The following is a 12,831-nucleotide window of genomic DNA, read 5'->3' as shown; positions in this document are numbered from 1 at the left end:
ACACAATGCCACCGCAGTGTTCAGTCTGCTTCCGAGTTTCATGTTACATTTAGACAGTGCTGATTTCACTGTATTCTCATTTCCTGGATTCAAGCCACACTGTGTCGGTATTGGAAAGTATAACAATGATAGTCTACAGTAGTGTGTGTTAGAGCAGCCACATATTAAAGGTGCAGCCAGCGATTTTTAGAGAACGCTTGTTGTCAAAATCAGTGCATTTTTCCTCAAGATCCGCTACCCGTCCGTACTGTGTGTGCGCTACAAAAAGTTTGGTGTTAATACACAGCCTAGGCTCTGTAAACTGGTATGTAAAAAAAGGGTATGGAAACAACGGGGCCCATCGTACTGTAGATAGCAACAGGCCAGTTTAGAGAGCCTAGGCTGTGTATTAACACTGGATTTTTTTCAGCACACACACATTACAGGCAGGTAGCGGATCGTGAGGAGATATTCACTGATTTTGAAAACAAGCTTTCCCAGAATCGCTGACTCCACCTTTAACTTTGGGCTGTGGGTGCCATATCTGTAGAGGGACAGTTCACAAAACTAAAACAGCATCATTATTTATTAACTTTTATCTTAGTTAAAAACAAATATTAATCAAACATATGCAGATGAGTCTATAAAAAGACAATTTTCATTGTTGAGTTAACTGTTAAATGAAATTGACCAAATGTTTAACTTAGAAGTGACCTTGACCATGTCATGCAGCTATGGTTACCGGGGAAGGGACTGTCGGGCCAACCTGTACTTCCTCCCTGGGGGCGAGGCGGTCTACTTCATTGCCTGTGTCGTTGTGCTCTACCACATCAACAACCGCACGCAACGCCACTATCGCAAACACACAGACTGTGTCCGCTGGTCAGTGGAGGATTTTTTATAAATTGTATCCATAAATCAGATGAAACGTGTTAAGCTTGCAGCAATAGATCAACATTTTGGAAAACAATTAAACACGTCCTTTCTGGGAAATCTCTCTTATTATATCTACCAATTTGGAGTATAGTTGTAGACGCTGCACAAAAATAGTGGGAAGATGAATACAGTACATATATGTTTTTTGGAGAGAACTAAGCCTTGGCATGTCCTATCAGCACGGTTATCCCTAGAAACGGGGAAAGGTGTAAATTTTTGTCAAACTTATTTCCATAAACTGTCCTAGAACATGTTCCGTACAGTACCACTGACATGCAAATTGATAGCATACCTGAGTAGCATTATTCTCTGTAATCTGGTAATAACATCATATGGCGTGCCTCGCTTAAACTTTACTTCGCAACAAGCCTGGAGATAAAGGTAACGGAAATCAAAAGCCAAAACAGTCCTGGGTTCAAAAGGTTAACAATGTGTAATAGCCCTATTCATTTGAACACATTTCAACATGCTATTAGGGCTGTCAAATTAACGCGTTAATTTCGATTAATTAATCACAGAAAAATTAACGCGATTAAAAAGATTAACGCAGAGTGTGTGCAGAGTGTGTGCAGTGTCTGTGCATTATTCATTTAGTGGGTGCCTAATTAACAATGTAGGTTCAAAACGGTGTATCTCTCAATCTTCCTCCGTGTCTCACTTTTGTTTGCTAGCTGCGATCGTCTCACGCAAACTGACACCCGCCCCCTCTCACTCTTCCTAGATATGCCTGTCTTTTTCCTCCTTTGTGTGTGTGTGTGTGTCATTTAGCCTGCTTGTTTTTTTGTGGAGAGAGAGAGAGAGAGAGAGACGAATGGTAGCCTATAGGCCTTATAAACAGGCATAAAAGTGTCATATAAGTATGCGATTAATTTAGATTAATTAATCACAGAGCATGTAATTAATTAGATTACATTTTTTAATCGCTTGACAGCCCTACTATTAACCAAAATGCCATGGGTAAATAAAAAATTATTTTCTGCTTTACCCAATACTGAACTCAACACAGGTCTTCGTATTGCTGCTGGAGGCGGTTTGAGAATATACCGTGTATACTAAAGATTTTTGGGCAATCAGCATGCTGTCACGTTACCACACGCCTCTTAACCACTTTAACCACAAAACTGTACAAAATAATTCTAGATGAACATGTTTGATTGGATGACTTGACAGCTGAGATCAAAGGAAACCGGTTCATATCAGGTCTGGGAGGCAGGAGACGTAACTGCTGGATATCTGGCATGGTGTTATGTGCCAAGCCAAATAGCATTGACACAGCCCCCAGTGGAGTATTGAGAAATGAAATGCCCTGTTTGCTCAACAAATCACCCTAAATCCCACTTCCAAATGAATGCCAGGCTCTCAACATGAAGCAACCTGACCAAATAATGTGGGAGTCAGTTGAGAGTCAAGACATTAATACATGCGCTGTATCCTCGTTGAGATAAATCAAATTTATATAATTTTTCTAAACTGTCAGATAGATTACAATCCAAGGCATTCAATGCTCACGCATGGGAGTTCTGGAGAAATTAATAAAAAGGGCTAGTTATGCCAATTGTCAAATCTTAAAAAATACAAATACATTGTTGTGCAAAGGACCGGTCTCCTCCTTCGTGTTAGTTAAATCATTTTTCTTCTTCCTGCAGTCTTACCCTCCATCCAGACAAGGTGCGAGTGGCTTCCGGCCAGACAACAGGAGTGGATAAAGACGGCAAGGTAATAAGTGCGGTGAAACCAGTCGGAAGTCTGATCCTCTATAGACTTGTGGATAAATGCATATACACTAGTATGTTTATATACAATATATATACATATGTTTAATATACAAGAAAAAAAGTTGTAATATTACGAGAATAAACTCATAATTTTTCCTGTACATGGCCATTGTACTCGTGGTAAATTGGATAACTACAGTGCAGTGAAAACTATTCTCCCTTCCTGATTTCTTCTGTTTTTGCATATTTGTCACACTTAATTGTTTCTCCAATTGAGACCAAATTGGACATAAGGCACATAACACATCCAACACCTAGCGTATATGACCCGTGTAAAAAGTTATTGCCCCTCTAAATGTAAAAAGTGGTTGTGCCACTTTGCCAGGATTTCACATGACTGTGAAGGAATATTGGCCCACTCATCTTATTCCGCACACATTGGAGGGGTTTGGAGCATGACCTGCCTGTTAAAGGTGCTGCCACAGCATTTCCATTGGATTCAATTCAGGTCTTGGACTAATACAAGCTACTTCTTTAGAGCCATTCAAAGTTGAACTTGGGGGTTGGGTGAGGGTTGGAGGGATCCTTCAATAATTGAAATGTTCATAATAAAACTGTATTTTTTGTTTGTTCGGGTTGTCTTTCTCTTTCATTTAATTGTATTTGTTTGTCTGTAAGAGTGACACATAAAATAGAAAAAATCAGAGTGTGTGTGTTTGTGTGTGTGTGTGTGTGTGTGTGTGTGTGTGTGTGTGTATCAGCCCCTCCAGCCCTGTGTTCACATCTGGGACTCCAACACCCTGGTCACCCTGCAGCAGATCGGCTTTGGAACCTTCCAGAGGGGAGTGGGATCCGTTGCTTTTTCATTTGCTGTAAGTTGATTGCAATTTCACATACTGTCAATTCTATTATAGTTATTTACAAATGATTCTCCTCAACAAATTATACATTTAAACTGCACGGGAACCAAGCCTTTTTTTTTTTACAATACGTTTTCTGAAAAAATTTAAAACCCCGCCATAGGGAATATACAAAACTAAACAGAGAACCCACCATTTGTCTCATCAACACAGGCACGAGACGGTCCCAAGAGAAGTAAATGCAAAGCACATGATCATCACACAAAGCCCCTATAAATAATAACAGAAATGTTTAGACCAACGGGGCTTGTTAAATAGTCCAGACACACACACACTGCATAATGCCACTGAGTTTTGGAAGAGGCCTTCTCGGAGATTACGTTTTGAATTTTCTTAAATAGCAGCCAAATGCAATATATGTAGTTGGGTGTTAGCAATTCAACCTAGCAACCTCATGAACAATGTACAAATACAAGATCTGAAGCGGTGCAGTATGTTTGACCTTTTTAGCATTTGAACTTGTTATTTCTTGAATCTTTTCATAGTATGTCATTTTTTGCACCAAATTATGGAGAATAGTATCAATAGTAGAAGTAGAAGTAGTACAGATACAGTCATATGAAAAAGTTTGGGAACCCCTCTCAGCCGGCATTATAATTGACTCTGCTTTCACAAAAAAAATATAAAAGTGGTATGTCTTTAATTTACCAGGAACAGCTAAGTACTGGGATGTTTTCCAAACAAAGATTTTTTGAAAAGCAGTATTTGGTTGTATGAAATAAAATAAAATGTGAAAAACTGGCTGTGCAAAAATATGGGTACCCTTGTGGTTTTGTTGATTTTAATGCCTGTAACAGCATGTAAAACTGATGAATTTAAACACAAAGTTGGTTGGATTATGTTGTTAAGCCTTGAACCTCATAGAAATGTCTGTTTAATCATGAGAAAATGTATTTTATGTGCCTAAATGCAAGTTGCACTTCTCTTTGACTCTCTGCTGAAGTGAGACAGAATGGGATCATCAAAACAGCTCCCAAAAGATCTGAAAAACAAAGATTGTTCATTGTCATGGTTTAGGGGAAGGCTACAAGAAGCTTTCCCAAAGGTTTCAATTGTCAATTTCGACTGTAGGGAACGTTGCCAGGAAATGGAAGGACACAGGCACAGTGGCAGTTAAACCCAGGCATGGCAGACCAAGAAAAAAACAGGAGCGGCATAGGTGGAGGATTGTGAGAATGGTTGCACACAACCCACAGATCACCTCCAAAGACCTGCAAGAACATCTGGCTGCAGATTGTGTATCTGTACATCGTTCAACAATTCAGCGCAATTTGCACCAAAACATCTGCTTTTTATAAAGACCAAATAACTTAATTTTTGTCTCATCAGTCCAAAGCATTTTCTTCCAATATGAATCTGGCTTGTCTAAATGAGCTTTTGCATACTCCATGCAACTGTATCTGTGGCGTGGGCGCAGAAAGGGCTTCCTTCTCATCACCTGGCCATACAGATGTTTTGGTGCAAATTGCACTGATTTGTTGAACCATGTACAGATACACAATCTGCAGCCAGATGTTCTTGCAGGTCTTTGGAGGTGATCTTTGGGTTGTGTGCAACCATTCTCACAATCCGCCGCATATGCCGCTCTTGTACTTTTCTTGGTCTGCTAGACCTGGGTTTAACTGCAACTGTGCCTGTGTCCTTCCATTCCCTGACAACGTTCCTTACAGTAGAAATTGACAATTGAAACCTTTGGGAAAGCTTCTTGTAGCCTTCCCCTAAACCATGATAATGAATAATCTTTGTTTTTAAGATCTTTTGGGAGCAGTTTTGATGATCCCATTCTGTCTCACTTCAGCAGAGAGTCAAAGAGAAGTGCAACTTGCATTTAGGCACCTAAAATACATTTTCTCATGATTAAACAGACATTTCTATTAGGTTCAAGGCTTAACAACATAATCCAACCAACTTTGTGTTTAAATTCATCAGTTTTACATGCTGTTACAGGCATTAAAATCAACAAAACCACAAGGGTACCCATATTTTTGCACAGCCAGTTTTTCACATTTTATTTTATTTCATACAACCAAATACTGCTTTTCAAAAAATCTTTGTTTGGAAAACATCCCAGTACTTAGCTGTTCCTGGTAAATTAAAGACATACCAGTTTTATATTTTTTTTTGTGAAAGCAGAGTCAATTATAATGCCGGCTGAGAGGGGTTCCCAAACTTTTTCATATGACTGTATGTAAGCAATGTCAATATTTATTTTTATTTATTTTCTGGATCAATAAAATCCAAACAATACCCAGCTGATAGATTCAGTTTAATTCCCAAAGCAGTCAAACCCTTACGTTTTTACTCTGCTGATAGGCTTTTATTGTGAAAGATCTGCAGGAAGAGTGACTGACCATGTTTATTTGACTGGCTTTTTTGTTGTTGCTATTGTTTTCAGGATTCTGGAGCATTTCTGTGTGTGATCGATGACTCCAACGAACACATGCTGTCCGTATGGGACTGCAACAAGGGGACCAAGCATGCAGAGGTCAAGGTAAAGAACAGGCTGTGAATGAGAGAAAGATAAAATACTCAAGCCCTTAAAGTGGTGAAGCTACTTGGTATCACTAGCTTTATTGCAAGTAGAAATACTGTTACCATTCCTCATGTTGTGTTTTATAAAGTTGCATTAAAAGTGGAGTCAGCGATTCTGGAGAATGCTCGTTATCAAAATCACTTTTTGTCGGTGTATACAGTTTCTCCACACGATTTGTCCGTACTGCGCTGAAAAAAAATCCAGTGTTCATACATAGCCTAGGCTCTGCAAATGGGCAAGTTGCTAACTACGGTGGGCCCCCTTTGTATACATACCAGTTTACAGAGCCTAGGCTGTCTATTAACACTGGCTTTATTTCAGCGCACACACACACAGTACAGACGGTAGCGGATTGTGAGGAGATATTCACTGATTGGGACAACAATCGTTCTCTAGAGTCAATGTGTACACTTACTCTTAGCTGACTGCAGATTGCTACTGTGTTACAATATTAATTAAATATACTTTTAAATACTTCTAAAGAAGGCAAGTAAGTAATTAAGTGCTTTTAGTATTCTAGGTAAGCTAGGCTTAACTTGCTTTGCTGTGACTATATCTCTCGTATATATCGTTACAGACATAACATTCGGCTCCCAACAGCCTCCATTTCCCTACATGTTGTTAACAGGTGTTTATCACAGCTCTGAATTGCTTTCGGGTTACAATTTGAGACGGCGTTACATCATCTGACACGCATGAGGTTTATCTATCACGACAGGGCTTCACAGTCCAAACAGTAACAATGAAATCACTTGAGCTGAAAGTTTGAGGCATGAGAATCAAGCCAGCCTGCAGTAATATGAGCACTGTGACAGATGCCCCTCATGGCAGCATGCCCAATAGTGTAGATACTTTTCATAAAGGAGGTCTGTTCTGAGAGATTAAAAAAAAAGATGGCTGATGGTGTCTCTGCTGCTCTGCTTTTATGGGCTGCTATCCCAAAACGCCTCAACGTCCCTGAGAGCAATTTCAGGCATGGCTGTCATGGTAACAGAGTAAATATTTTATACACTGAATTTGGTGTGTGTGTGTGTGTTCTGTACTGCAAGCGTATAGGAAAGGGAGAAATGCATACGTGGGTGTTTGAATTTTTTGTATATGATTTCAAGTCAAGAAAAAGTCACAGGGTTCGTGCCTTATGCAGGGACTTGAGTTTTGTGTAACGGTAGCATCCAACTGACCGCTCAGTGTGCTGGACAGGGCTAAACGCTGACCCACACACTGTGTAAACACACGCGATCATCCAACAGGAACCAGATAATTATAAACCCCCTTCCGCAGTGGAATAGTCCATATGCCACTTTATACAGTAAGCACGGCCATGAATGGAGCTTTTTGTGTCTGCACTTTTCTGTACATACTGTACACAACATGGTCACCAAAGATATGTGTTTACATTGTGTGTGTGTCTACAACTTGTGGTGAAAAACAACTCAAGAAGAAGAAAAATCCTTAATGGCTATCTTTGAGGTCCTTAAAAATATGAGTTGCACAAATGTAACTTCTGCAAAGCACAACCAGGGGGAAAACACAACATCTAATAAAGTATCACCTTATCATGTTGTTACAACTAATGAGTTAATAAGTGTTAGCAAACATATGCTTAAAGGGATCGTTCAGTATTTTGAGGTGGGGTTGTATGAGGTACTTATGCATAGTTAGTCTGCTGCCTTATGGAGATGGCAGTAAGTGCAGCACTATTGCAGAGCGGTACGACCAAAACAATGTTTCTTCGCCACGTATATGAATATCTAGTTTTTTGGGTAAGCATTTATGCGTGGGCGCGGTGGAAAACCATTTTTTTGCTGGCCCCAGGACGGTTGGCGGTTTGATCACCACCACCTGCCATATGTCGAGGTGTCATAGGGCAAGACACTGAACCCCAAATGACCTCCAATGTTTGGCTGCCATGTGTGTGTGTGTGTCTGTGTCTGTGTCTGTGTATGTGTGTGGCAAATATTGTAAGTCGCTCCGAGTCTTAAGCTTTTGATTAAAATCGTTGTACATTGTATAAACATAGTTTAAGTCTTTCACATTACACACATCCATTTCATCTATAGCTCTATAGCTTATTGAAAGTTTTCTCAATGTACAAAGTACCAAAAGTACCAGTAACCCGAGTACCCACCCTTAGACATGCACCACTGAATGTGATAAAGATATCCAAATTACAAGAATATGTAAACAGCTGAAATTCTTCATTATAATTGTAATGAAAATACATTAACATTAATATAAACAAAAAACAATACATAGAAATAAAAGGGGACATATGTTACTGGTTTACTTTCTCTTACATTTTTCTTTTACAAATGTAAGGAAAGGCTGCCTCAGATGACGTAGTATCTCATTACAGACCCTTGGACAGAATATCTTATCTTCTCTAGCTTCATCTATTCCATAAACTCTTTGACCCATAGAGAAGTAGAAAGGGGAGGAGGGTCTTTCCACCTTAATCAACACAATGAACAACAATGAGTCTTGGTTGATATGAAAGAAAAAGAGATAATGACTTTTCAATAGCAATCATTTAAATAGTTTTTGATTTTGTGTGGATCATAGATGTGATTCAACAGAGAATTACAACTCAATACAATTTCTTACTGCTCTTTTCAACCTTGTTTCCAGCAGCTGCCTTCACTCTTTGACTCTTAGCCATATCTGTTTTAAAACACCATAATATGTAAAGTATGTCTTTAATGTGTTCATTTATATACATTAACAATGTATAATGAGGGAAAATAATTTTCTCGTGCATTAAAAAATAATGGCATAGCTATAATCAAGATTTGTAAACATTGCTTCGATATTTTTCTTTATATTTCCATAGTATATTTCCTCGTACTGTATGTTTACACCCAGTATTTATATTATAACCTACACCTAGCTAGTAGCATGTAAGAGCCTCAGATTCTCAGCTGTCTTAATTATGAGTTATGTTAGCAACCATTCTGATTCTGCCAGGCATGGGTTAGTCTTGACTGAAGCCTGAATCATTCCAGATTGTAATATTACTAAACACATGTTTGTTTGTGTTTTTGTTAGAATACCAACGAGGCTGTGTTCGCTGTGGAGTTCAACCCTAACGACAACACCACCATCATCACCTGTGGGAAATCCCACGTCTACTTCTGGACGCTCACCGCCGGACAGTTCACCAAGAAACAAGGCATATTTGGGGTGAGACACACTTTTAACATTTACTCAAAGTCAGTTTATCATGACAGTGAAAATGTTTCGCTAATTTCCTCTATCTTTCAATTCTCTTCAGTTCCCCTATCGTCTATGTACGCGTTTATATTACAAATTAATGTTTGCCACTTCCTCAATTTGAAACCAACAAGGAAATGGCGCATGAGCATAAACAAAGAGGACTGAAAGTAGAGAGTAACCACATGGATTCTGTTTAGAGAGAAATTAAACACTGTTGGACTGATCTATGAGGGGGTTTTTCAGTGGCCGGATGATTTTTAGATAGCAGTCTATTTTACATAGCAGTTCCTGGTGTTGGCTCTGTAAAATATTGCCATAAGGGATTTCTGGATTTCTGCCCAGCTGTCTGTAATGATTCAAATAGAAAAAAAAAACACAAGGTAAATATTTTGGTTAAAAATTAAAAAGGCGCTGATATTTTTCCACAGCAGCCACACTGACGAGGCTGCCTGCAGACATTATTTTTTTTATTTTTTATAATCGGCCTTGTGAGCTCAGATATTGGCTGTGCCCATATTCTCAAAATGCCATTAATCTGTCTACCCATGAATTACTAAGTAATTTACTACTCTGTTGGGGGGTTTGAAAGGCTGCCCTTTTGTGAATTAAAAGTGCTATATAAATAACGTTTGATTGATCGATTATTAGTAAATTATAGCCCTTTCTCTATTTAAAACCTCTACTAACAATGGGTCAAATTCTAAGTTCTAAGTATCTCCTTTTCTTTTCAGAAATACAAGAAGCCCAAGTTCATCCAGTGCTTTGTGTTCAGCATGACGGGAGACGTTCTGACCGGAGACTCTGAAGGAAACATCCTGACGTGGGGAAAATCAGCCGCCGATGTCAAAACTCTTGGTAAAGGGGCCAAAGGTCAGTGCTGTCCACCGAAATAGATATCAAATGAAATGGCTACATGAAGCATATCTGTGAGGACAAATTCACATTTTTATTTCCAGTATATTTCTGATACATTGTTCCTCTTATCGGGGTTAAAGGTTGACAACGCGTTAGCTTTTCATTTGTCACCTTACACACAGATTCTCTGCCTTCCCTTTTCTGTCATTTCTCACAGAGACCTTCCAGATCATGCGACAGACCAGAGCCCATGAAGGCAGCGTGTTCACCCTGTGCAACCTGCAGGGCGGGGGGCTGCTGAGCGGAGGAGGGAAGGACCGCAAGATCATCCGCTGGAGTGCAGACCTGGCACCTGAGAGAGAGTGTGAGGTGAACCATAACTGTGTGTGTGTGTGTGTGTGTACTTGTCCAGCTATTTTTGTAAGAACCAATTTGAGTTTGGAGGACATTTTTTTTAAATTGGGGACATTTTGGCTGGTTCTCACTTTGGGACATGCCTCTCAAAGTAGCTGTTTGAGGGGTTAACTGTACTGTAGGTTTTAAGGTTCGGAACTGACTAATGTTTAGGTAAGGGTTAGTTAGAAGGTTGGGTTTGGGCATTTTTAAGATTTGATGGTTAGGGTTACGGTAAGGGGCTAGGGAATGCATTATGTCAATGAATGTCCTCACAAGTATAGCCGTAAACGTGTGTCTGTGTCTCTTTGGAGTCATATTTAAATAAGAGGGAAAAAAACTTGTTGATGAGTATAATTATTTGTCCAGATTCCAGAACAGTATGGTGCGGTCCGGACCATTGCAGATGTGGATGGGGAAGAACTATTAGTTGGTACGACCCGTAACGCCATCCTCAGAGGCACTTTCTCCGATGGATTTGTGCCCATAGTGCAGGTATGCTCTAATAATATAGGATGGGATACCAAAAATGACAGCTATCACAAACATTGTAATCTTTTTTTTAAATGTGTCAAACATTCTGGACCAATCGTTTGTCAATGTTGAGGGTGACCAAAACCTATGTACAAGGTTTGCAGGGGATTTACCACAGCTTGAACATGATGTGCATTTAAGACAATCTATGGTTAGTGTAATGAATTTATATGTATAATGTTACATCGAATTAGCCCACGTCAATCACTAACTATGAAAAAGATCAAGGATGTTGCCCCACTGTCATCCTCAATGCCAGACATAGCTGCTAAATTCCTTCATTTGTACTGTTATGTATTGTACCAACATTGATTATTAGGATTAGGATTTATGGCAATTCCTGCATTTCCACCTCATCTGAAGTCATGTCAGTTTCTGAGGTGTTTTGGTTGTGTAACTTTTAGAAACTCAATGACCTCAAACTATAGTCTACCATCTCTGTTTAGACCCAACAGCTTGCATCAGAATGCATAGTTTTTTTCACATTGTCTCTACTGACCACTGGAATTTGGCTTCCTGCTCACATTTTAGATTTATTTGTGGGAAACTGAAACCAGACAGACAGAAAAACACAACCAAGAAATCTAAAGCCCTGCTAGTGACCCCTGGAAGCAACAGTTATCACTGCACCTCGCCACACACATGTGGTAGAGAATGAGCATTGATTTGAAAATGGATGAAAACATTTGTATTTTTAGAAATTAATATTGTTTTGCTTTTACACTGTTTGTACGACAACAGAAAAACTAAAGTAGCATTTGTATACTAAACAAGACGAAAACTGATCGCGTGTGTGTTTGTGTGTGTGTGTGTCTCTCAGGGTCATGTAGATGAGATGTGGGGGCTGGCTGCTCACCCCTCTCAGAACAACTTCCTCACCTGTGGTCACGACAGACAGGTGTGTCTGTGGAACACAGAGGAACACAAGCTGGACTGGTGCATCACCCTGGAGGTAGGACACACTGATGCTGGACTCCTATGTATAACTATACTTATATTTGACTAAACATATATTTATACTCAATTCAATTGTTGACCTTCAGACTGTCAATAAGTGGTGTGTGTCTGTAACAGGACTACGGGCTGTGTGCTGGTTTCTGCCCTAATGGATCAGTGGTGTCAGTCGGCCTCAGCACAGGAAGGTAATACGCTGTTACACTTATAGCAATATATAAAGTATGTACAGTAGGGCTGGCCCGAATTATTTTAATATTCGAACACTCGTTTGTTAAGTTAGAATTCTAACCTCAAATCAGTATTCGGAATATATATATATTTTTTGTTCTCAATCTTTTGCAAACTGCAATATATTTCTTCAGTAAATAATATTTAGATATACAAGTTATGTATACAACAATTAAAATACAAATTAAAAGCTCATTTAAAATATATTATCAAATTATTTGAATTTTGACCTAGTTTCGACCTTAAATGCCCTTACGACCAAAACAAATGTGTCCAGTCTTTACGCTGACCTAGGCTAGTATGGCTATCCATGTCTTGACCCTAGCTCTGTTTTCAATATAAACAGATATATATATGAACAGATAATGGTCCAGTCAGCTGTCATTGCTGTCTGCCTGTGTTAACCTCTCCTCTCCCTCCCAGGTGGCAGGTCCTTGACCTGCTGACCAAAGAGGTGGTCTCCGAGTCTACGGATGGGAACGAGCAGCTGTCTGTCATGAGATACTCACCAGGTCAGGCTCCATTGTCTAAGTATTGTCTGAATTTTGACTGTAGGAATTACAGCTGT

At 39.4% G+C, this 12,831-nt stretch overlaps 1 protein-coding gene across 1 annotated transcript in view; it reads left to right on the top strand.

The window, feature by feature from the left end:
• eml3 (EMAP like 3) overlaps positions 1–12,831 on the top strand; it is a 47,894-nt gene that overhangs the window by 30,176 nt on the left and 4,887 nt on the right. The window contains exons 9-19 of the mRNA XM_080051552.1: positions 712–861; positions 2,562–2,631; positions 3,392–3,502; positions 5,946–6,041; positions 9,129–9,263; positions 10,028–10,166; positions 10,369–10,520; positions 10,914–11,039; positions 11,899–12,030; positions 12,153–12,220; positions 12,687–12,775. Of these exons, the coding sequence (XP_079907678.1) occupies positions 712–861; positions 2,562–2,631; positions 3,392–3,502; positions 5,946–6,041; positions 9,129–9,263; positions 10,028–10,166; positions 10,369–10,520; positions 10,914–11,039; positions 11,899–12,030; positions 12,153–12,220; positions 12,687–12,775 (1,268 nt within the window). The remainder of the gene's footprint in view (positions 1–711; positions 862–2,561; positions 2,632–3,391; positions 3,503–5,945; positions 6,042–9,128; positions 9,264–10,027; positions 10,167–10,368; positions 10,521–10,913; positions 11,040–11,898; positions 12,031–12,152; positions 12,221–12,686; positions 12,776–12,831) is intronic.

The sequence above is a fragment of the Ammodytes marinus genome, assembly GCF_949987685.1.
Source record: "Ammodytes marinus genome assembly, chromosome: 23".
NCBI classification, from domain to species: Eukaryota; Metazoa; Chordata; class Actinopteri; order Uranoscopiformes; family Ammodytidae; genus Ammodytes; species Ammodytes marinus.
The sequence above is the reverse complement of the archived record's forward strand: the minus strand, read 5'-3'. Positions and strand labels throughout refer to the sequence as shown.